Source organism: Chaetodon auriga, chromosome 24 (genome assembly GCF_051107435.1).
Source record: "Chaetodon auriga isolate fChaAug3 chromosome 24, fChaAug3.hap1, whole genome shotgun sequence".
NCBI classification, from domain to species: Eukaryota; Metazoa; Chordata; class Actinopteri; order Chaetodontiformes; family Chaetodontidae; genus Chaetodon; species Chaetodon auriga.
Genome location: NC_135097.1, coordinates 5,145,187 through 5,169,622, shown reverse-complemented (window position 1 = coordinate 5,169,622; position 24,436 = coordinate 5,145,187). Strand labels below are relative to the sequence as shown.

Here is a 24,436-nt window from a genome sequence, read left to right as displayed (position 1 = left end):
TGCAGTTGTTTAAAGATGATGAAATCAGGAAATGTGCAATGACTGTGTCAGACGGATCTGGAAAATGGAGCTCTGATGATTGTGACGAAGGAAAACCCTTCTTCTGCTATGAAGGTGAGTTTTCCAAAGGTCTGCCTCAGCTGTTTTCTCCTGTAGGAGCAGCTGGATTTACACCATTTCTGTTTCTCAGTTCTGCATTTTTTATTGAATTTATTTCAGTGCTGAATATATTTCAAAACACAGGATTTCACGCCTGGATTGAGTTTGGTGTTTGTTTCAATGTGATCCACGACAGATAAAATGATCCTGATCAACGAAAACAAGACCTGGGAGGAGGCCTTGAGTCACTGCAGAGAGAACTACAACGACCTGGTCTCCATCACCGACCTTAAGGAGCAGAGATGGGTCCAAGAGCGAGCCAAGAGGGCCTCGTCTGCCTTTGTCTGGCTGGGCCTGCGCTACACCTGCACTCTGGAATTCTGGTTCTGGGTCAGTGACGAGGTCGTCGGCTATGAGAACTGGGCCTCAGATGAAGAGAAGGATAACTGTGACTGTTCCGGAGCCATGGCCAGAGAAGAGGAACATAAATGGTTCAAAAAGGGTGATACGAACCAGTTTAATTTCATCTGCTCCAAGGTTTAAGTTTGCATTACGTATATTCTCTGGGTTTATTCACTATGAGGCAATGTGTTGTGTTTTTCTCATAAAGTGCAGATCTTTTATTCATCAAATTTTAATTTACGTGTGGCAATCGCGACAAATTTGAGTGCTTTTATCTTCACTGTTTAGCTAAGATCTGATGATGATGAGATCAGCGATCGTTCATCGATTCCTTTATTTCCGAATAAACTGCTAAACCATGGGAGTGGTCCTCTTTTTGGAACCAGTTTCATCTGACTGGCTCCATTATATCAGCGTAATCCAAATAAGGCTGTCCGATCTTAAAGAAGGGAGTGATCTGAAGTACATGGCTGCCAACTCTACAGCTTAATCTGGATTCAAAAAGCGTAAAATAACCAAGTAAGTGAAGACAGAGTCCTGTTTTAATTAAGAGGAGGGTGTGACTCAGTGGTAGGAGTGTCCTGGGTACTTTTTCTTCATAGCAAACACTATAACACACACTCACAATGCCTGTGCTTTGCTTCGTTCACGGCTTCTCAGATTGATCAAACCTGAATGAAATGCTGATGAAAATGGAAATACTCGAGTCAAAACTGCCTTGAAATTGTATCTCAGAACAGTGTTTAAGTAAATGTAACTACTTTGACTTCCCACCACTGATAAAGAAGCTCTGATTATGAGTTTTTGTTGTGTAACCATCAGTGGGAAGGAGGGAGTCTTGCGTTTCCTGGAAATCACATTATCGTTAGTGACGCTCTGTGAACCCTAGAGGGCGCACCTGAGCCCTCACCTGCCAGCGGTGCTGCTCGGACCGGTCCGCTCAGCTGGACCGTCACCGCAGTCTGTGTCTGAGCATTGATTGTGTGGAGGGTTTACACTATGGAGGCTTTGTACCAGTATCACGTTTTCTTCGAGCGGCCCAGTTTGGACGGAGAGCAGAGGAAGAGGATTGAAAACTACTTCCATATTCGCCGCAAGTCTGGAGGAGGGGAGTGCGGCTCGGTCACCAACGTAAAAGATAACACTTACAGGATTTCTTTTAAAGACCGAGATGGTAAGACAAGTGATTCCTCATGTGCATCAGCTGAACTGGGTCCTAGTCTGGCTGATTCGTTGAATTATGTGTTAAAATGCGTTGGTGAAAGTGGAAGTGAAAGTATGCCTGCACCGCAACCAGTTTGATTTCATTCCACGATTTCCTTTAATGAATAAGAGCAATTTTTGTGTTTACAAACCCACATTCAGACTGTCTGACCGCCGATGCAGCTTTTTCACATGCAGTTTTTAAGCTGGAAAGCTTATTGAGAAGCATATGTTGTCCTTTCACTTTGAGTTCAGGCTGCTTCCCAACTTATGCAAGTCGAGGTAGGCTCACATCTGACACACTGTTTGTGTCGTACATCCTCTCAAGCTCAGTGGCCTTGCAAATCCTAAACAGCATAGTTCTGCACAACACGTAATCCACCTTTCACTCCAGCTAATCACTGCACCGCGAAACTTGCCATGTTCGTGTAGTAAAAAGTAAAAACTGTTTTGTCACTTTGCGTGTTGTTTTATGTCTTTGTTGTCTTGTTAATTTGTCTGTTTGTATCTTTGGATCTCTTCCTCGTTGTTGTGTCTTATCTGTTGTGTTCATGTCTGTCTCTGGCATCTCTTTGAGTTTGCATTATGTCTCCTTGTAGTTCTTGTGCGTCTCTGTTGTTCTTTTGCGTCTCTTGCAATCGGATTGGACTTCAGTATTTAGTTCACACCAGAGACTGACGCTCTCTGAATTCTGTCTCAGCAGATGCACGCTAACATTCCTTTGCACAGATATAATTCTTAACACTAAGGCTGCTGATGATAGACACCGTTTCAGATGGTTTTTCAGGATTCACCATTTTACACTCCTGATTTCATTTAATGACCACAGAGGCAGGGAAAGGGGTGGAGGATGAAGGGGCAACAAAACTGAAAACTAGTGCCAAAAGACAAAAGCCCTAATAAATAATGTCCCCTTTTCTGTCTCAGCCCAGCAAAGGGTCCTGCAGAGATCTGAGCATGTGTTGGAGTTTGCAGGTGGTCCTCTGGTGCTGACTGTGCGAGGCAGCCCAGAACCTACTAGCGATTCAGTTGTCCCAAAGGTGGACGAAACCTCATCACAGGTCAGTGTCGAAGGTCTTCCAAAATAGTTTCTCATCTTTCAGTAAATGTTGCGTGTAACACTTGAAAGGGAAAAATAATAATGACTCAATTATCCTGTTATTTCACTTGGTTCTAAAAACAGCAGTTTCCTTATTATAATCATTAAGTTATACCAAACACTTCTTGATTTCGGGTTGATGGGAACATTTAAAAATTGTTTTGTGTAGAAATGCTTCAGGTTATGTGTCTGATTTATTGTTGAGTTAAACATTTGAAATTTTATAAATCAATGCAAAAAATAGAAACGATTTAAATGAACTAAAGTTTTAGAGGGTAAAAGCAACACTGACTATTCACTAGTATTCACTGTGTTTGTTTCATAGCAGTTAAAGCATAGATGTCAATCAATATTCTGTAACACATTTTTTGGATTGAATATTAATAACCCTTTAAAACTGTTGTCATGTACTTAAAATCAGTATTAACATAATGTATATTTTTCCTACAGCAAAGACAGCAGTCCATTCCTGCCTCAACACCTCCACCAAGTGGTGAAGAATATGAGCTACATCTCGATTCTTACCTCCTTCGTTACTTAAAGGAATGCCCAAAGGCTGAGAAAGAGCTAAAGATAAAACTCGCCTCTGTGTCCTGCTCTGCCCAGCTTTACCCAGAGGAGAGGAGGATTTTAGTCCGGAGTTTAGCTCAACCTGGTGCAGCAGAAGTTCAAAATTGGAAAGGCGAGGTAGACAAACTTTTTGAGGGCTACATGTGCCACTATGAAGTTGAACGTCACAGAATTAAGGCTTTGCTTCAGTCCTGCAGCTCTCATCAGACCACAGATGAGGTGAAGGTGTACAGTGAGGTTGGGATGGCTGTTGTGGTTGGGGAGTGTTCTCAGGTGAGAGCCAGGATGAAGGTAGTAGAGGACTCACATGTTAAACGAGGGTTGCATTTAAGTGAGAAGCAAACCACCACTCGTCGACTGGGCAAAGCTAAACTGCGTCTCCTCTGGAAAGAGATAGAGCACGGTTTGAGAGGAGGTTTTCCAGGAGTGAAGGTGACACAAGGAGATGCAGGTAAGTTAGTTTTAGAAGGTTCTGTGGAGGAGATTCGTAAGGCTGGAGATTGGATCTCTGATAAGGAGAAGTTAGTGTGCCAAAGAAAAGTTTCTGACATGAGCCCACATTTTTTGGCCTTCCTAAAGAAGGCTTATGGATGTGAAGCAGTACTTGGTGCCTTTTTAGGGGTCAGTGACAAGGTGGAAATAGAGTTACGAGACACAGAGTTACATTTGTTCAGCCTCTCTCCTGATGAACTGGATGACACTGAAAAAAAACTGCAAGGAAAATTCAAGGAAGTCAAGATTGATGTCCCTAACTGTGCTGCTGCATCATCCGAGCTTCGGGAAATGCTCATGTCAAAGACAAATGAGCTGAACCAAGGCCAGTATAGGGCTCAGGCCGTGTTTGGCTCAGATGGCCTGGTGTGCTTACTGGGCCACATGAAAGAGGTTGATGAGCTGAGTGAAGCTCTCACACAGTTCATTTTGGACCAATCAACCATAGAAGGCAAAGTCATTTTGCCTTTCCCAGAGTTAGTACAGCTCTTACCAGAACTGCAGCAGCTGCATAAATTTGACCAGTCAGGAGTTACCTTCCGTCCTTTAACATTTTCCTCTAGGGCCATGGTGGTGCTGGAAGGTCCATCCAGCAAAGTGACTGAGGTCAAGAACAGACTGGGTCCATTTCTGGACTCCCTTGTTCAGGACAGAGTCACTATTGACCTGCCAGGAGCTGTAAGGTATTTCAGTAGTCCCCCTGGAAGAGATAACCTCTTATGTGTTGCTCGTTCTCAGAAATGTCTCGTACAGCTTCAAGAACAACCCCACACTACCAGACCGAATTTGGCAAGTTTGAGTCAAGGAGGCTTGACCATTGCTAGCTACAGCCTTCGTGATGGAGTCCAGGTGCTGGTGTGTCAGGGTGACATCACCAAACAGGATGCCGATGCCCTGGTGAATGCTGCCAATGAAGATCTGGACCACTGTGGAGGTGTTGCTGCCGCACTGAGTAAAGCAGGTGGCCCTCAGGTGCAGAAGGAGAGCAGCATTCTAGTGAAGCAGACTGGACGAATTCCTGTAGGTGATGTGGTAGTAACCACAGGGGGGAATTTAAACTGCAAGAAACTGCTGCATGCTGTTGGGCCTGTAAATGGAGAAGTAGGTGGAAAAGAAAGGGTGTTAGTGGAAAAAACTACCCAGTCTGCTCTGAATTTAGCAGAAATGATGGAGTTCGTGTCCATAGCCATTCCCTGTATCAGCTCAGGTATATTTGGCGTGCCTGTCGCTGTGTGCTCTGAGGCTATTGTATCTGCTGTTAAGAAGTTTGGTAGTCAGGGAGGGCGAAGTCTGAGCAGAATCATCCTGATTGATAACAGAGCAGAGGTGGTGAAGGCCATTCACGAAGCATGTGATCGACTTCTCCAAGGGATCACTGTAGGAAATACTGCAAGTGATTTGGGGTTCCAGATGGGTGTTGCTGGCCAAGACACTGCAAGAGGAGCCACTGCTGGGGCTCCTGGAGATGGCGTCCGTGTAGAGATCATTCAGGGAACCATCGAGACCCAGCAGGTGAGAAACTTTGCTGAGATTTTGAAGCTGCATTAATGTAAATTTTGCTACTTGATTTAAAATGTTTCGGAAGAGTCTACTTTGGGGATAAACATGGTGGTCAGTATGATTAAAGTGTAAATTGAGATGAAATTGGATTGTTGTATTCTCCAAGGTGGATGTCCTGGTATCTCCTATGGCCGGCCATAATCCTCTTTCTACCCGTGTTGGAAATGCTTTGTCCAACATGGTTGGACCTGAGCTGACTGCCAAATTTCATAAGGAAGCAGGAGGTGCAACACTGCCTAGTGACACAGTCCTGGTGGAGGGTTTGCCTGCACTTCGATGTAAAGGAGTGTACTTCATTAACCTCGTTCCCTGGGATAATAGTGAGCATGGAACTGCAGTCCAGGTGAACTGTTTTTGTGTATTGTGTAATGTGTTTTGTGTTTCATTCTCTCTTAAAAACTAAGAGATGTAGTAACCTTGAAAATCCTTGAATCTTCCAGGTTCTGAGACAGGGCATCAGGAAGATGCTGATTTCCTGTAAGATCAGAGGCTATACTTCAGTTGCTCTCCCTGTGCTTGGGACCGGGACTGTCTTGTGTTTTCCTCACAGTGTGGTTTCCAAGGTTATGCTTGAGGAAGTCCATGTATTTGAACAGAACCAGTCCAACAGAATATCTTTCCTGGTCCGTATTGTCATCCACCCCAATGACAAAGAATCTTGCAAGGTAAAGAAAATGCAGCAGCAGTGCCTTCCAACAAAAATGGGAGTAAAAAATGACTGTATCCTAAAGAAATGCTGGTATTTTCCCCCAAAAATATATTTTATTTTTCTAATATAAGCTCAAATGGCAGCCAGAACACATTGTTTTTTGTTCTGCATGTGGAACTGAAATGAAATCCTTCCCTTTGTTCTTACAGGCCTTCCAGTCTGCCCAGGAAACTTTGCATCTCAGAGGATTCACGAACGATGCAAACCCAGACCAAGGTTACCACATTTAACTTTATTGCTAACATGCTAGCAAACTATTAGTTTCTTATATTTTGAGCAGGTACAGATCATCATCATCAGCTGGGTCTTAACTTGTTTGATGCTCAGCTGTCTTCCCAGCTTTTTGCTTATTTGTTTGTCTGCTGGGCTGGTAGTGTACAAAGGTTGTTTTCTAAAAGTAACCCCCCTCTGCTGCTAGGAATCGGGCTGATTTGAGTGGTGAGGTTCATACAATAAATCTACATGTTTAAAATCAAAACAAGAAGTTAAATGGGGCTAAAAAAAAAGTTTGTGATCTCTGTCAGGTTGATTTTAACTTTCTTTTTGTGAATAAAATCTAAAAATATCAATGCAGATTTAATTGAAAATATTAAACCATGATTATACCTTCTTTTCTTACTGGCGTGACTTTAGCTTCCTTTTACCGCCGTGTCTCGGCAACTGATGATGAGGTCACAGCCATGCTGGGTGGAGTCAAGCTTCAGATGGTCCGTGGCGACATCACTCATGAGAGGACTGATGCCATTATCAACACAATTGACTTCTCCAACAACCAGTCCGGTATGATTGATGGATACATTATATTCGCCTCAGTTCGAGCCAACAGTAACTGTGTGTTCATAAACCCCACAGATGTGTCCAAAGCCATTCTGACTGCAGCCGGGGCTGCTGTCCAAGCAGATTTAGCACAAGGTAAGCCTTAAGAGTGGACTGAAAAATGGTGTAAAAATACATTGAGTCGCTTTTCCTTTTACACATTTTCTAGTAATTTGTTTGAAATTTGTGCTACATTTGGATGGAAACTTGACTTTTGTCACGTTCTCTTCTTCACGCATTTTCACCATCCAGCATCTTATAGAAAAATCCAAAATGATGTGTCGTATTTGCTTTTGTGTTTCGTGTCAGTGGGAATTCCAGCAGACCTAATGTGCACCACAGGACCCGGGATGCTTGGCTGTAGGGAAATCATTCATGCTAGTTTTATGCGTGAACCTCACGTGATTCGGAAAAATTGCAAAAAGATACTGAAGAGGTGTGAGAGCAAAGGCTACCACTCAGCGGCCTTCCCAGCTATCAATACTGGTTTGTACTGGGTGTATATGGATATGCGTGCGTGTGTATGAGTGTTTATGTGCATTATGGTCAACACCAAATTTGTCTTAATCACCAAAGTGTCGTAAAAATTGCATGTGTAAGCATATGTATTAAGTAAAACAACTTGTTCAGGTAGAAAGTAGTAATAAATCCATAAATCTATAGATTGATTTCCGTTGGCCTTTGGTAGTACGGCAATATTCAAAGTGACAAACAGTCACTGCAGCAATGAAAATGGCAACATTGGTGGCATATCCATGTGGATTCACAGTCTGTTTTTATATCCCATCAGGTGCGGGTGGTGTGGACTTTACCAGAGCTTGCAAAGCCATGCTGGATGGGATGGCCTCAGCTATTACCGACCTGAAACCAAAGTCCCTCTCACTCATCCGCATTGTCATCCTGCAGCAAGCAGTCTTCCAGGCTTTCAGGTCAGCTTTGAATCTTGCTTTGTGCATGTACATTGGTGCTGCGACCATATTAAATTTCTTGTCCTGTGACCTGTTTCTGCAGATCAGAGCTGGAGAACCGCTTTGGACTAACAGCCACTCGCCACCTCAAGCTGAGAGGTCAGTTTCATTTATATGGCAACAATAACAAGCAATATTCCTCATCTTAGGGTCAGCCTGTTAGCATGATAGTAGTTACAAAGGTATTTGATAACACACAGGAATTAGAACATGAAGAATAGCACTAGCTTAACTGTTAGGTGATTACCAAAGGTATTAGAATTTATCCTTGAGGGAGGCCTTGAGTCTAATTTCCATAATGATACACTCAACAAAAAGAGTGTTCTTTATTATCTCTGTGTTCTCTTTTCCTTTTAGAAAAAGCAAAGCAAATGCTCAAGAAGTGGCAAGACAAGTACTCAAGGACCTCCACAACTTCAGCACCTGAAGGCAAAACCTTCATCTTTGCAAAGCCACTGCCAGCTGTGATAAGTGTGATTGGTTGTAGACCAGACTCCAGCAGGACAGTCAAGAGAGACTTGGAGGAGATCCTGCAGAAGCAGCTGGTAGAGAGAGAGGTGGATGAGCATAGTTTCTCCAGGCTTGATGTCATGGAGCTGGAGGCAGTGCAGGCAAAAGTCAAAGTCTTAGAAATAAGCGTGGAGTACAGGAGGCGTCAAAGTTCTGAAGGTGTGAATGTCAACAGAGCAGGAAACACAGCCGGAGATCAGTCAGCGTCAGCAAGAGACGTCTATGTGCTGAAAGGCCTAAAAGAGGATGTTTTGAGCGTCACTGAGCTTGTGAACAGAGCGATCCAAAAATCACTTTGCAGAGACCTCCAACATAAAGAAGAAGCAATGTTGGCGTTTAGTGTCGAGTGGTTGATTCAGGATGTAAATGGAGACTGGCACGAGGTGAGCCTGCATGACAACTACCTGCTGGAGGAGGCTCACATGAGGAAACAAGTGTCCGCAGAGATCACGGCACCAGACGGCACGGCAGTGAAAGTAAACCTGAAGGCGAACGAAGCCACAAATTGGCAGACAGGCACGAAGTACAAAGTGAAAAGGAACGAGATAGGAACAAGTATGTCACATTTTGTAGTTTCCATTTTTTTACTTTACATTTAGCAAGTTATGTTAAAACCTTAACTTCTACTTCTACTTTAGCCTCAGACTTGCCAACAGAGTGGGAACCCATGCGCCAAGAAGTCTTTAAAAAGGTCGAGCTGCATCCAAACTCACCAGAGTACCAGTCCGTAGCTCAGGGTTTCCTCAAAACGGCTAGATACAACATCGTCAAAGTGAGTATGCGAACACAGACACATCTCTCATAGTCTCATCCTCGGTTTTTAATGCTTGAATGCCTACAGTACAGAATGAGTAAGTAACTGATTGTTTTCTGATCTCAGATTGAGCGTGTGCAAAACTTCTACCTGTGGCAAGCCTTTGCTGTGTGTAGGCAGCGTATACTTGCCAAGAACGGTGAAGCAGACCTTGGGGAGAAGCATCTCTATCATGGCACATCAGCAGAGTCATGCAGCTGTATTGAAAGGGACAGATTTGACAGGAGCTTCGCGGGAACACATGGTAAGGAATGTTCTATTTGATACCCCTGAAAAGTCTTTTTGCAGAACAATGATGAATAAATAATTAAAAATCAAAATGAAAAGTTAGGAACAAAGCATTCATAGGTATTATTTATTAAAGGTTTGTCAGTCAAGCTAATGAGCCTTATCAGGGCTGTGTGGGTGTTTTAATCAGATTTAACTCCGATGCTAAATGCAGAATATTGACATTTAGATGTCCATGTTTTGCACTTAAATTTACATCCTGTTGCTGTGTTTGCTTCACACTGCAAATGAAAATAAACTGAGTATTTGTAGTTTCATAAAAAAAAAAAAAGCTGTGTAAGTGGCATCTGGGAAATACTTCATGATTTGCTTTCTTGGCAAGAGTTAGATGATACCACTCTCATGTCTGTGTGATATATGTGAAGCTTCTAGTCGAGCTTAAAAGACAGAAAACAAGGCTAGCACAGCTAACCTGAATCTGTCCAGAGGTAACAAAATATAAATACCAGCACCTTTAAAGCTTTCTAAGAAACATGTCATATCTTATTTGTTTTATCCGAACAAAAACTGACGTATCCGTGCTGGACATGCTAAGCTAAGCTAACTGGCCCCTGACTGAAGCTTCATGAACGTACCGTCTATGTTGAACCTTGAACAGTCCCGTTAAGCCGACCTGTCTTTTCGTATGTTATTCTATCACAGCTGCTCTTTATGGAAAGGGGGTTTACTTCGCAGTCAGTGCGGAGTATTCGGCTCGTGGATATTCCCCGGCAGACGCGTCAGGCCTGAGGCGGCTGTATGTCGCTCGTGTCCTGACTGGCCGTTACACCGTCGGTAACTCCTCCATGAAAGCCGCCCCGCCTCGAGGCTCGGACCCCACTGACTGCTTTGACAGTGTGGTGGACAACCAGCAGACGCCCCACATGTTTGTGATCTTCCATGATGACCAGGCCTACCCAGAGTACCTCATCACCTTCAACTGAGGAAAACTGAGAATCGTCACTTGTTAAATCCTGATACCTTAGAACATGCCATAAGTTTCTGCTTCCAGTTAATGTTTTATATGTATTCGTTAAGATTTTGACCAAGGCGTGTAATGAATTCTAACATTCACCCCTGTATTGATTAGCCTTGTTTTGAAGGACAAAGCTGCACCATAGAAACACTCCTTGAAATGAGTTTACTTGTTGAAATATCTTCAGGTATCTTCTGAAGTTGAAAGCAGTAGGTGGCGTACAGTAAAATGTTGTGTTAACTCTTAATAAGCGGTCATACTTTGAATTTGGCAACGGTTGTTCTTTAAGGGCTATTTTCATATATATGTCATATATTTTATCTTATCGATTAATAGAGTCCTGAACATGGACGTGTTTATTTTGTTGTTTGATGTCAAGCATAAAGGCCATGATACAGCAAGATATTTTTCATTATAAGTTTATATGTTTAGCAGTGAGATTTCAGTATACAGACTGTAATATATGTCTTGGTTTTGGCCATTGTTTATCCAGTCAACATAGTGTGAAATGGTAACAGATTCCACATTATGTAAAATATTACATATATAGCCGACATATGGATATTCAAATTTTAACAACGGATTCAAAAGTAGAATAAGCCTCAATTCCCTTATTCTCAACATTAAACAACCGGAGGTGAAACCAGCTGCACCAACTGATCTATTAAGCGTGGTCACACTTTATTTGAGAAGTGCAATTATGATACTAGATTCCCCCAATAATATGTCAAGTTTAAGTGAGTTTCAATTAAAAAATAAAGAATTTCTTTGACTTTAAAACGAAGATTTTGTGACATTGATCTAAAGTGAAGATATTTTGGACTTCGAATGGTGCAAGAGAATGCAGGAAGCAGTCAGTGTTTTTGTGAAGGTGTCAATTTGCATCATATTCATGCCCAGAAAAAATACATTACACAAGCGTCAGTATCACATGACAGTTGATTCAACTTTATTGACAATTGTGGAGGGAACAATGTAAATAAAAGAGCTGTAATTAAAGGGTGATTTGTAAATGAGATTATGATTTCTTTTTGTATGTTTTGATTTCAAGAAAATGGCAGTAATCGCAACTAATGAATCATCATAAAGAAACTCAGATTTCAACATGACATATCTACATTTGTAAAAAAAAAAACACAAAAAAACGTATGTGTATATATACATGTATATAAAATCAATACTGAAATTTTTGCAAGCTTTGACAAATGAAATGAAAGTTTCATCTGTTTGAAATCATAATATTTTCATACACTTCACATGGGGAAAAGCAAAAATCCACTGAAAGAGGAGTACTTATTGGAATTATCACTGATCCTCCGACCAGACCAAAGACCAACGTTGACATGGTCTCCAACTTGGAGATGCAAGATAGCGCTGTTAGATCCAGAGGAGGGGTGACTTCGATTATAATCGTACCATGACAATATCTGCTTTCCATTTTTATACAGACTTCCACCACAGCTTCCACTCTTTTCCTCCCAGCAGAAGGAAGTGAAGGTGAAATAATAGAGTCCTTGCACTGGTGCCATAAAATAACCTGCATCAAGCAATAACAATAAATAAGTCAGTACAAAACAAAACATTTTATAAAAGATACAGCAACAGAAGAAGAGAGAGGATAAAAGAAAAAAACTTTTTAAAATAATCAACAACTTACCACACAGCACTTTCATGGGTGGCCAAGTCAGAAAAGGTTATTCTGAAACACTGACCTGTGTGTGTGTTGTAATGTCCTCCAATGTTGGTTATGACATGTCTGTACACCAGAGGGTAAAGAACATTTACAGGTCCAATGGTGCCATCTACAGGTAGTGCAACGGAAAATGCAACCCGACGCTGTCCTGAGAATAGAAACATGATTATAGACTATGTAATTATTCAGACTATGGCTCTGCATAATCATTGTTTAGTATCGTAAATTTTATTACCGTGATACTCAGTGCTTAGTTCATTCACCATGCTGTTAAGTGCAGACAGCTTCCTCTCACTGGCCTCCAGCTTTTTGTTTGTTTCCTCCAGGACTCTCAGAGAAGCTGCAAGCCTCTCTTCCAGACCGCCCAGCTCCTTCAGCGCTGTCCTTTGGTGGGTTTCTGTTGAGTTTGTCATCAGAGTGGTTGGTGTTTCCAGCCCTTGGCTTAGATTCTGGATGGCATCCATCTCTGCCAGGTCTTGGTGTGTCAGGTCAGTGTTCTGGGTCTGACCGCCCTCATCTCCAGCCTGGCATACAGATAGACCAAGAAGCAAACACACAGCCATCATCACTGAGAAGTTCTCCATTTTTCAGCTAATCTCTTCCTGTACGTTTGTGCATTTACTGAAATGGCTGTCGACTGAGAGAATGGTAAAAGTATTTATAAGAGAGTCCGGGTTAATGATTTTTTTTTTTCAAGGGTGTGAGGTAAATAAAAGCCACTGTAAAAACATCAGATAATTGAATAAACTTTACCCTTTTCCTCATCTTGATTTTTTTAATCATCAATATAGATAAAAGCAATTGAAGGTCTGTGTGTGTGTGTGTGTGTGTGGGTGTGTGAGTGTATATTTACAAATGCTTTGTATGTGCCCTCCAGTATCTGAAGTATATTAGTATAGAATTACTTTGTTGGAAAACAAAGTGCATGCCAAGGATAAGTTGACATGCCAGGTTTCCATCCAAAGGACAGGGTAAATTTTAACCAGATTATAGAGAACCTCCAAAAGATAATACAAATTATTGCACATTTCTGCCCGTCCTAAGTGAATATTAGGTTGAGCCCATCAAGATAAACCATTGGTGGCAACCAATAAATTGATAAACCATCAAGATAAACCATTGGTGGCAACCAATGGTTTATCTTGATGGTTTATCTATCATATAAAGATATGGCTCTCAGGAAAAAACAATATATAAACAATATTTATATGGAAATGTTTTCCTGGCAATTTATGCACCCTCCAATGAAGTCTAATTCAAGTTCACCCTGATTGCCCTCCTTGATAAACATTATATTGACGTGCACAGCAAAATTCAGTTGAAACTTAATCTCTCTGGCCTAGTAGCTATGAATAGCTGCTTGTTTGTGCAGTAAGGAAAGTTACTGGTCTGAGAGAGAGGGGGGTTTGACATGGAGAGAAACATTGGTGAAATTCATCAAGAAAAGAGTGTTAGGATTTGCTGGATGTCAACAGCTAATACCTCAGAAAGAGCACTGTAGGTTGTTGGTCAAAGAGAAAGCCAAGCCCTAGCTATTGGCATGGAGTTTACCAGGCAATACCTGCCATTGGAATGGGAAGAACGATGGAGGAAAGAGAAGGAAAGGCGGAAAAGAGTGATTGAAGAAGGTGGAGAAGAAGGAATAGAACAAGACAAACGCGAGCTGAGGAGGATTGTGGCTTACAATGACTCTAGGATGGGGCTGATGAGTGGAAGGAGTAATAAAGAGGGGTTAGAGGTCAAAATGAGTGGTCTTAGTCAGGAAGGAACTGAGGAGCGTATGAGCGAGGAGGCATGTGGGGATGAAGGACTTGTACACATGTACCACAGTGACATGTATCCTAACGAGGTGTTCAAGACCCTGAAGGAATTCTGGAATTCATCTCTTCTCACAGACCTGACTCTGACCACTGATGATGAGATCAGCTTTCATGTGCACTCGCCTATCCTGGCTGCTGTCAGCTCCTTCATCCAAGAGAGACTGAGAGATGAAAGTGCAGAACGATCAGACAATGATAAGGATGTGGAAGTCCAAAGGAGGTCAGTGTCTCTGGGTCCTGAGGTTGACCACGTTGGGCTACAGGCAGTTGTGGAGTTTGCCTACACAGGAGCTGTATTGTCTTTGAACAAAGACAGCATAGCCCAGATTAAGGCTGCAGCTCAAGCACTGGGAGTCCCTACAATGCTGCATCTGTGCCACAAAGAGGAGATGATGAAGGAAGTTGGAAGTCCTGCAAGGGAAGAGCAAACAATTCCTTCTCTAGAACAGATGAAGATTACTCTTCAGTCCATTAAACACCTGTGGGTAGACAGAGTGGGGTGTGATGTGATTTTGGATGTGGATGGGGCTTCATTCCATGGTTAGTGGACAGTATGTCATTCCTATGATTGTAATCTTTAGGTATCTTATTGATGATTTTTTGATAATGGTCAAAGTTTGAACTCTTCATTTGTCTGTCTCCAGTCCACAGAGTTATCCTGGCAGCAAGTAGTGCCTTCTTCCGTGGCATGTTTACCTGTGGGATGAGGGAATCCAATCAGATCCATGTTGCCCTTCCCTTCCTGTTAGCTTCTGAGTTAGAGGCACTGATTAGTTGCTCCTACAGTGGGACCCTTCCACTTAGCTGGGACTGTGTTTTCGAAATTACCTGCATGGCCCTGCAGCTTCAGTTCCAGCCTGCCCTCTCACTTTGCCTTGATTTTATGAGACAGGAAATAGATGCAAGCTCATGCCTGGATGTGGCATCTTTTGCTGAAGCCTATGGGATATCAGAGCTCCTTGAGGAAGCCAATGACTTTATTCTGAGGAACTTCTGGGAGGTGTCAACCACGGCGAAGTTTCAAGACCTACCTGCAGAAAAGCTTCTAGACATCATCCGCTGTGATGGCCTGTGTGTGCCCTCAGAGTTGGCTGTGTTTCGAGCTGTTTCCTCTTGGGTTGAAGCTGATCCTGAGGAGAGATTGGGTCAGGCTGGGTTGTTGATGACCGGAGTCCGGTTCCCTCTCATGACCTTTCGAGAGTTCAGGGAAGTCAGGGCCATTAACCTGCGTATGGAGTGCTTCGGAAACAAGGAGGTGGAACTCTATGGTTCAGCTCTCAAGGAATTTGGTTTCAGCCTTCCAAAAACTCAGGATCAGGGCCGGGTCCGGCATCCCAAAGATGCCCTGGTTCTGGTTGGGGGAGACCAGCTGAACCCAGATGCAGGTCATCGCATAGCAAGTAGGGAATTGTGGTTTGCAAACTCCCTACGCAGTGGTACAGGGTTAGTAAAGCAGATGGAGTGGAGGAGGTTGGGTGAGATGCCAGACAAGCCAAGGTTCAGACATGGAGTAGCAGCAATGGTGGGAAGGTTGTATGTGGTTGGAGGATGTTATTTCTACACCAAGTATGACATGATGAAATCTGCCTACAGGTAAGTAAAAGACAGTGCACAATAACACCGTGACATAGACGCACATCTATGGACTCACATTTTTTCATCTTTGTCTTTATCTTTGTCTTCACACATGCCAGTTATGACCCTGTTCAAAACAGCTGGAAGAGGCTGGCTGACATGCAGGAGTTTAGAAGTAACTTCTCACTGGTGGTATACGAAGAGCATCTTTATGCCATTGGTGGAGATAAGGAGATTAACACCAACCTAGACAGTGTGGAGATGTATAACCCAGGCACTGACTCCTGGAGGTAAGATTAGTGATGTTACACTTGAAGCAGACTACTCTGCAAAGTGTTGATGCTTCCAATCATAAGTATCAGTGCAAGATGTGTTGATGTCTTGTGTTAGCATGCCCAAAATTACACGAATCAGCGATGTGTCATGCTAGTTTTAGTTAGTGAGAATTGCCAGTCCTAGATGGAGGTCTTCTTACTATCAGTTGGCACTTCATTTCCAGCCATTTATTGTAAGCCCCCTCCTCTTGACTGGCATGTCCCCTAATCCTACTCTCAATGATACAGAAAACATGCTTATTCCAGTATCATCCATTCATTTGTGCAGCTTTACCACCAATATTTTATATGCTATTTATATGTAGTGTATTGCAGAGATGTGTTTAGCTCTTTTCGTTTTGGGATTGGAATGACTCAGTGGTTGTTCTGACAGATGTTGAAATTCATTGCTTTCAAACTGCCTGCATAATGTCGTGCTTTATTTTGGACTGAAAACTCAGGGATACATGCTAGATTTGTTTTGGTTTGATTTGTTTTGTGTGTCAACTACATTGCTGTCTGATGCCTCTTATTTCGTTCTCCTCAGCTTCGTCCGGCCCCTGGACCAGGCTCTGAGTGGGCATGCTGTCACTGTCACAGATGGGGGAATCTTCATCTCTGGTGGTTTCAACTGTAAGTATGAGTGTCTGGTTTCCTTGTTCCTGTACCACCCAGAGAGAGGAACCACCTATCTGGCAGACATGGCCCATGACCGTGCGCAGCATTGCATGGAGCCCCTGCGAGGCCATCTTTATGTTGCCGGTGGCATGTGTAACCTGAGGAAGTTTTACACTGACCAACTAGCCTGTGAGGTGTATGATCATGTTGCCGATTCTTGGACTGCTTTTGCGTCACTGTCTGTACCACATGTGGGTGCAGCCTCAGTCGTCCTGGAGGAAAAAATCTATGTACTGGGAGGATACTGCCAAGATGATTACAGTGAATCTGGTCTGGTCCACCGGTTCAATCCGAGCACACAACAATGGGAGAACATGGGCAAACTGCCTGGGGCTGTGACTGACATATGTGCCTGTCTGCTGCGATTGCCCCAGCACTTTAGACTTTAAGAACTGACTAGTCAAGATTAGGATCTGTTGCCAAAATGTCATGAATTATTAGCAAATGTGGTTCAGCTAAAAGTCAGTTGTAATGTCAGAAATGTTGTATAAATTACACACATTGTCAGGTATTTTTGTGCCAATAAATAAAGTATATTGAATAGTAGAATCAAAAATACACTCCTGAATGCTAGTTACTATATATACTCCAATTCCAAACAAGTTGTGACGCTGTGTAAAACATAAATAAAAGAGAACGTGATCTTTTGCTAGTCCTTTTTGACATACACTCAATTGAAAACAATACAAAGACACTACATGTAATGTTTAATAAAAGACCATTTGCTTCATGGAGGCCACTGAAAATCAAGGCCAGAACCATTAATTCATATATTTCATGCCATGAAATACAAATGATGTGTACAAAATGCAATTTGTGCAAGCAGCACTTAATGGGACACTTGTTTTCTCAAACAAAACAAAAAAAGTCTGGTCTTGGTAATGATAATGGAAATGTTACAGTGTGAGTTACCATAGAGGTTTTTAGGAACGAGGAAACCAATGAGCACGACATGTTTCATATTTCGGGCGGTCTGAAGAATGAGGAACATGAGATGGAAAAAAGTGTTTATGTTCTGTGTTGGAACAAAGATGCAGACTCGAAAAATACTCTGTGACAAGCTAATAAGGCAACAGACAGACCACATCAATCAAGTGATGCATTGATGATGCAGCTTATGTTGAATCAGAAAGACACTGAATGGAAACAGATTCTACAATGTGCCCATATTCATGTCAAAAATAATTTTTTGGTTAACAAGTTACCACAAAAACCATGTACACTGCCCTCTGCTGTAAGTATCAAGTATGTCTTGAAGTATTATCTGACGCCGTGTTGCATTTTACACATACATGGTTTTCACTGGATAGTAAGCGTATGAAAAATTTGAATGTGAAGAGTAACTAGTAATTAAAGCTGTCAGACAAATGTAGTGGAAGTAGTAGAAGTATAAAGTTACTTAAAGTGGAAATACTCAAGGAAAGTACAGGTATCTCGACTTTACACTCAAATACAGTGCTTGAGTAAATGTACTTAGTTACATTCCACCACTGGTGTCAAGTCAGCTGTAGGTAAGTTGTCAACAAAGGTAGCAATTGTGTTCCACCTTGAAAGCGAGGCAGACGGGTAACCTGATCTTGACTGAAAAGCTGTCGCTGCGCATTCTTTCAAAATGACTTCTTCACTTATTGTGACTGATGACTGGGACATTTGTACTGTGCCTGTAGGCTGCAGGGTCATTCCGAGTCATCAGGCGTTAAAATAAAAATAAAAATCAGAATCTGTAACTCAGTTCTTTTACAGCCTTTTTGAGCTTCAAGCTTCGGGTTCGCAGCCCAGGACAGCTGGTTCAAGTGCGCCCTCTGCTGTTGATAGGTGTCACTTCAGCAACATAAACATTCCCTTTGACTGAGAATAAGATAAGAGAGATTAGAGATAAGATAAGATTGTGCATGGTAAGGTGCGGTAGTAGAAAGTGAAAGCGAGGCTGGCATCGTGGTTTAACAGTTTATTCAGCATCAAAGAAATCAATTAATAGTTTATGTAAAACTCCAAAATTGTAATCATTTGTTCTTTAGGGGTGCTGGGTGGAAACATGTTACAGGACACTCAAAGGATTAATAAAAACAACAACAAATGACCATCCAGCTGCAATGAAGAGGCTTTCAGATGTTCCTGAATTAGGGAAAGAAGGCAGGCTTTAGCTTAGCCACTTTCTCTCAGCGTCTGCCATATTTGCCATATTGCCACTGAATAAACCCAGAGAACAGAGAGAAAACACACCAGAAATGTTAAGTCAGTTATCAGTGAGTGAGGGTGGTTCTAGATTCTGGTTGACAGCACAGATAAAATTAAACTTTTCATTGTCTCTTTGACTGAACCACTTTTGTTGCCCCCCTCTGGCCATGGCTGCAGACATATCACACTCGTCATGCTTTCCCCCTGAGGCCCAGTTTTCATAGCAGACCAGGTTGTCACTGACCCAGAACCACAAATCCAGAACGCAGGTGTAGCGCAGGCCCAGCCAGACGCGATTGGTGTCGGCCCTCTTGGCTCTCTCTTGGACCCATCTCTCCTCATGAAGGTTAGTGATGGAGACCAGGCTCTGGTGGTTCCGTCTACAGTAATTCAAGGCCTCCTCCCAGGTCATACTCTGTGTGACCAGGTACACTTTATCTGTTGTTCAAGACAAACATAGCAGATCACACCAGCAGCTGTGTTCAGCCCAGTCGCCAGAATAAATGTTGGCACTATACGTTTCTGCAAACCACGGATGTACTGAAACTTTACATGTCTTTACATGTCAGTTTTTTTTTCGTGACGGCTGGGGTTAAGGGCTGGTTTAGCCACAAACTCCACTTGGTTAGGGTTGGGGAAGGATCATTGTCATGGTTTTATGTTGAAAGTTTTCCTCATGCGTCATCTTTTACTTGACTTCCTGTGTTTTCCCCCCTTTGGAATTGCTGATTTGTTTCACCTGTCCCTCATGAGACTTCCCTCCCCGGTGTATTTAAGCCTGTGTCTTCCCTCAGTCTTTATCCTTGTACCTTGTAACAAGCGTTCCAGCCCTTCCCATTGTTTCCCAGTCTTTTTAGATTATTGCTTTTTTATTCCCTGGACCTCTGGATTCTGCTCCATTTTTGTTTCCTGTTCACTTCCTGGTAAGGAACCCAGCTCATATGCATGGACCAGTAATCTGAATTATGTCACTTTGATACCTGTAAAAACAGTGTGATAGGTATGAAATGCATCTGTGGTTTGCAGAAACATACAATGCCAACACTTTTGTTCTGATGACTTTATCACTGAAGAACAGACAGAATCCAGATGTGAAAATCCTGTGTTTGTGGAATAAATAGTGTGTGTGAAATGTTGTAAATTCAGCTGGTTCCTCTGATTCCAGTGCTGCTTCTAGGAGGAAACGGCTGAGACAGGCCTTTGTAAAACTCACCTTCATAGCAGAAGAAGGGTTTTCCTTTGTCACAATCATCGGAGCTCCATTTTCCAGATCCGTCCGACACAGTCATAGCACATTTCTGACGGTCTTCATCTTGAAAGGAGTGCGGATCCCAGTTTCTGAAAGAGAAATCGCTCCTGTCTGACCACCTCCAGGTGTCTCTGAACAGGCCGATCCACAAGGCCTGCTGAGACGTAATTTCATTCTTGAACTCCTCGTCATTCAACTGAGCGAGTCCGCTGACCAGGTCAGTGTGATGCTCTCTGCAGTAGTTCTGGGCCTGTGGCCACGTCATCGCTTTGTTAACAAAATGGAATTTTTTACCATTTTTCTTTTCTGTGGAATAAACAGTACAAAGACAATATATTTAATGTGTCACCTCATCCGCTTCAATGATTTTTGTAAATATGTGCTTATTCTGAATTTGATGCAGCAACATGTTTCCAATAAGTTGGGACAGGAGCAACAAAAAGACTTGTGGAACATTCCAAAAACACCTGTTTGGAACATTCCACAGGTAAACAGGTTCATTAGTAACAAGTGATTTTTGGATTGTACAAAATAAATGTAGATGGGAGGATTTTTAGCCACATATTCTCACCGCTGTAGCAGACAAATGTCTTTTTCTCAGAACAAAGTCTATCGTCCCATCTGTAATTGTTGATTTTCACACAGTTCTGAACATCAATGAGATCATTTGGCTGGCCGTCACCCCATGCTGCCTCCGTGGGACTGTACTCCACCCCTGGCAGAGACCAGTGCCACATCCTGTTTTCTTTTCCCGGGTTGCTCTGCAGCCCAATCCAGGCTTCTACGTGTCTCCCTGCACGGCCCCTGAGTCTCTCAACATCTGTCATGTCATACACTGTGGCCAGGTCAGTGTATTTCACTCTGCAAAACCTCCGGGCCTCATGCCAGGTCATATGGGATTCAAAGAAGTGGTACTCATAGAGGTGACACATGAAGAAGGAACACTGACCTAAAAACAGAGAAAAACAATAAAGAACAACTTGGGCTCTGAATTCAATTATTTGACTTTATATCGAGAAGAAGAGTGAGCTGTCCAGCTGTTGCGTGAGTCCAGATTAAACTGAAGTCATGTTAATTAAAAACTGGAGCAGTAGAGCTGGTAAGATGATCCACTTACCCATGAGAATGAGCAGAAACAGACTCCACTGCATCTTTGCTCTGTTAGATGAAACTGACGTATGACATGGACAGGAAGTGTCAGTGACTTGACTTGGGTCCTCAGACTGTATTATTCACTGTATCTACAAAATGTAGTTCAACACACAGTCGTCACCGAGCTTTTACGTGTGTCACTGGGTGGAAGGAAGTTTAAGAAAATTGTCTACTGTGTCCAAAAAGACTGTAAAAATGCAAACATGCTATTTCAAAACTTTAGTGTTACCAGAAAACATTAATCATATATGAATTAAATTTTACAGGCACTAACATGAAATGTCACAGAACGCAGCAGCGTCTTAACTCACCTGTCCTGACTCTCACTGTCCTCAGCCTCACTCTGCTCTGTTGTCTCTCTGATGAAGACTGCTGTGTCTTCATCCTGTTCATGCATGTTGGTTGTCACAACAACATCAGCATTTGAATATTAAAATATCGAGGCCTCAGATCTTTATCATTGCCAAGAAGCAGCCCATTGTTCACAAGAGTGAGTCCATTTCTTTAATGTTAATAATAATGATCATAAATTTCATTTGCATAGCACCTTTCACAAAAGGAATTTAAGGTAAAGTTTGTTAGCTTCCCTGGTATCTGTCGGTCATGTGTTTGTGTTATTAGGAAGAAAAAATGCACTTGATACTAACTTTAGCCTATACAAATGACGCAAATGAATTAATTTGGATGGAGTCAAAATAATGAAAGTCACATGAATCACACTGCTATGGAAATAGCCGTGGCTCTGGTGGCTCTTTGCATATCATTTTGCATCCCTGTGGACATTACACAGATGTACGTTAACTTAAAGCTTAGCTGTATTATGTTTCAACACTGGCTCTTAAAAAACAGCTCAGCTGAAAAACAATCTTCACACTTACATGTCAGAAATTAGAAACAGTGAAGAGCTGATGTGTCTCACACACAGGGTTTACTCTCAGTCTTCAGCAGGGACAGCATGTTGTTGCACATGTTGGACATGAATGATGCACACACCTGAGGTTTGAAGGCCTCAAAGTCTCAGTTCCTGCACTGAGACACCGTCCTGCTGTTCATCATACCGCCTGAGGGGGGCGGCACTGTCCACAAACCTACTCAAACTGAGAAACAGCAGGAACAAAAAGTCAGCCTGTGCTGAAGGACAGAGATAAAATCTACAGAAATCTAGTCCTGGTCTCTGAAGGTTCAAAGACCACGGCTTATATTTATAACAATATTTAAAAAAGTGTCTGTTGGTCACTTATGATGGATCAGTTTATGTGAAACGATATAATTTAGCATGAAATGCTCCTTAGCCTCTGAAGTAAGGTGACGTCGCCGCTGGAGGAAGTAAACTGTCATGTTTATGTTGTACAAAATGTACAGAAATGTCCTTCCTCTTTTCCCTGCTGACATCTCATGAGTAAGCAGGCCTGCCGGGACACGAGTGGAAGTGGGGTCCCTGAGGGCGCTTACTCACAGACATCCGAGGACCCTTTGGGTGAAGACAGCAGGTATATAAGTGAGGGAAAAGCCACCCTCCACAAACTGTGAGGGAAATATCCAGGAGACCACACATTTAAGGCTGAGGACATGGAGGTCGGGGCTGTGCTTCTGCTGACCCTGCTGGGGCTCCTGTTTGTGGAACCAGGGTTTGGACAGAGAGGTGACATGGAGAGCAGCGAGCGGCTGAAAGTGGAACTAATAAAGAATTTGCAGGACAAACCGACGTATGTGGAAAAACAGCAGCGCGATGTTGATGCTCTTGAAGCAAGACTCAACGCGACCGTGGACGAGCTGACGAGGCAGAGAGCCGAAGTGGACAGACTGAACGAAGAGAATGAAGGTACAAGACGATGACGGTGGATTATTACCACATATAATCCAAAATATCGGAGCGATGCGTTTGACTTCTGTCACTAATTATTTTGTTTAATTGTGCAGGCCTGCAAAAGAGACTGAACGCCACAGAGGAGGAGATCAAGAAGCTGAAGCAGAGCAGTGCTAAAGGTAAGATGACCCAACGTACAGTATTGAAGTTTCTGTGTTACCAATGTTCAATATTTTACAAAAAATGGCATGATGTTATGTGATCATGATCAAATAGACTACAATCTAGTTTCTGAATTTCTGAATTAAAGGGTTTTTCAATGACTTTTATCACTCTGTCTGGATTTACATCCTTCTTATCAACATTTTTCCCTCTCACTGTCCGTCCACAGCTGCTCCCCTTATTGCCTTCTCGGCCTCTTTGGCAAACTCCGGGGAGACTTACACCGGACCCTGCACAGAGAGGACCCTGGTTTTCAAAAGGGTCTTCTCAAACACTGGCAGTTATGACCAGGATACAGGTACAGGGCACTTTGTAAACATATTTCTAAGGGTTTGCCACAGAAGACTGATCAATTTTTTTATGGTTGAAAGCCTTAAACGTCCTGAGGATGTAAAACTGACTCACTCACACTTCTGGTATTTCAAGCAAGATCAAACGAGGTTGAAGAATTTGCTGATACTGTTTGACCCTCTGGTGTTTTCTAGTGCTGACTGAGTTTAAAACCTATTTATCATTTACAATTTTTAACAACATTCCAACCATTGTCACCTATAGCCTGTAATAATTTGAGTTTCCATGCTCTGGAAAGACTTCATTTATTGGCTCTCTTGCAGGAATCTTCACAGCACCAGTCAACGGTCTCTACTACTTCAGCTTCAGCACCTATGGCTACAACTCTCACGTAACAGGGGCCGTTTTAATGAAAAATGGCGTCCGTCAGATTTCGACCTATGAAAACCCTTCAGCTGACGGCTCAGACAGCAGCAGCAATGCTGTTGTTCTGCAGTTGGCTGCTGGTGATAAGGTGTACATGGAACTGTGGGATAACGGCAGAGTGTTTGACAACCTGAACGGACACACGACCTTCAGCGGGTTTCTTCTCTTCCCTGTATAAACGATTAGAAACAAAGCATTGTGTTCTGCTGTTGTACACATGGACCATTAGTGACAATGTGGCACTATCCCATAAAATTACACAGTGTCCTGGCCAATGTTACTCCCTTAATTTTCTAAATCAGATTTTTTTTTAAATCTTAAGCAAAATTATAACAAGCTTTCACTGAATAAATGTTTTACATTGTCTCCTTTTCTGTCTCTGATTACTGACAACCACTTCCAGCATCATCTGTAATGACAATGTGTTCAAAAACCTCCTGCGACTGGAGGGAAGCAGCTCCCTCCAGTGTTCATAGTTGGTTATTGCAGTGATCAGTGTAACAGTATTTGGCACATTTGCCATGCCTAGAGGTTTAATTCATACTG

At 42.5% G+C, this 24,436-nt stretch overlaps 3 protein-coding genes across 3 annotated transcripts; all 3 read left to right on the top strand.

The window, feature by feature from the left end:
• Window positions 1-1,406: 1,406 nt before the first annotated feature.
• Window positions 1,407-11,500, top strand: LOC143316791 (protein mono-ADP-ribosyltransferase PARP14-like). Its single transcript, XM_076724475.1, has 15 exons — window positions 1,407-1,675; window positions 2,632-2,765; window positions 3,254-5,377; window positions 5,532-5,768; window positions 5,866-6,090; window positions 6,284-6,350; window positions 6,768-6,914; window positions 6,987-7,046; window positions 7,260-7,436; window positions 7,741-7,879; window positions 7,962-8,017; window positions 8,276-8,983; window positions 9,067-9,200; window positions 9,309-9,486; window positions 10,173-11,500. The coding sequence occupies exons 1-15, from the start codon at window positions 1,501-1,503 to the stop codon at window positions 10,451-10,453; spliced, it is 4,842 nt and encodes a 1,613-aa protein (XP_076580590.1). The 5' UTR covers window positions 1,407-1,500; the 3' UTR covers window positions 10,454-11,500.
• A 2,218-nt stretch (window positions 11,501-13,718) lies between these two features.
• Window positions 13,719-16,954, top strand: LOC143316796 (kelch-like protein 33). The gene is made up of 4 exons (XM_076724481.1): window positions 13,719-14,538; window positions 14,643-15,591; window positions 15,693-15,863; window positions 16,435-16,954. The coding sequence occupies exons 1-4, from the start codon at window positions 13,719-13,721 to the stop codon at window positions 16,952-16,954; spliced, it is 2,460 nt and encodes an 819-aa protein (XP_076580596.1).
• A 5,588-nt stretch (window positions 16,955-22,542) lies between these two features.
• Window positions 22,543-24,186, top strand: cbln11 (cerebellin 11). Its single transcript, XM_076724512.1, has 4 exons — window positions 22,543-22,966; window positions 23,065-23,130; window positions 23,343-23,471; window positions 23,788-24,186. The coding sequence occupies exons 1-4, from the start codon at window positions 22,714-22,716 to the stop codon at window positions 24,066-24,068; spliced, it is 729 nt and encodes a 242-aa protein (XP_076580627.1). The 5' UTR covers window positions 22,543-22,713; the 3' UTR covers window positions 24,069-24,186.
• Window positions 24,187-24,436: the final 250 nt, after the last annotated feature.

What these genes read in the sequence shown, in the direction of transcription:
- LOC143316791 (XM_076724475.1), top strand. Translation starts at nt 1,501, where the DNA reads ATGGAGGCTTTGTACCAGTATCACGTTTTCTTCGAGCGGCCCAGTTTG. An exon ending in CGATGCAAACCCAGACCAAG is followed by an intron (nt 6,351 to 6,767) that starts GTTACCACATTT and finishes GCGTGACTTTAG; the next exon opens with CTTCCTTTTACCGCCGTGTC. An exon ending in GCAGTCTTCCAGGCTTTCAG is followed by an intron (nt 7,880 to 7,961) that starts GTCAGCTTTGAA and finishes CTGTTTCTGCAG; the next exon opens with ATCAGAGCTGGAGAACCGCT.
- LOC143316796 (XM_076724481.1), top strand. Translation starts at nt 13,719, where the DNA reads ATGGAGTTTACCAGGCAATACCTGCCATTGGAATGGGAAGAACGATGG. An exon ending in GGATGGGGCTTCATTCCATG is followed by an intron (nt 14,539 to 14,642) that starts GTTAGTGGACAG and finishes GTCTGTCTCCAG; the next exon opens with TCCACAGAGTTATCCTGGCA. An exon ending in CCAGGCACTGACTCCTGGAG is followed by an intron (nt 15,864 to 16,434) that starts GTAAGATTAGTG and finishes CGTTCTCCTCAG; the next exon opens with CTTCGTCCGGCCCCTGGACC.
- cbln11 (XM_076724512.1), top strand. Translation starts at nt 22,714, where the DNA reads ATGGAGGTCGGGGCTGTGCTTCTGCTGACCCTGCTGGGGCTCCTGTTT. An exon ending in ACTGAACGAAGAGAATGAAG is followed by an intron (nt 22,967 to 23,064) that starts GTACAAGACGAT and finishes TTAATTGTGCAG; the next exon opens with GCCTGCAAAAGAGACTGAAC. An exon ending in GAAGCAGAGCAGTGCTAAAG is followed by an intron (nt 23,131 to 23,342) that starts GTAAGATGACCC and finishes GTCCGTCCACAG; the next exon opens with CTGCTCCCCTTATTGCCTTC.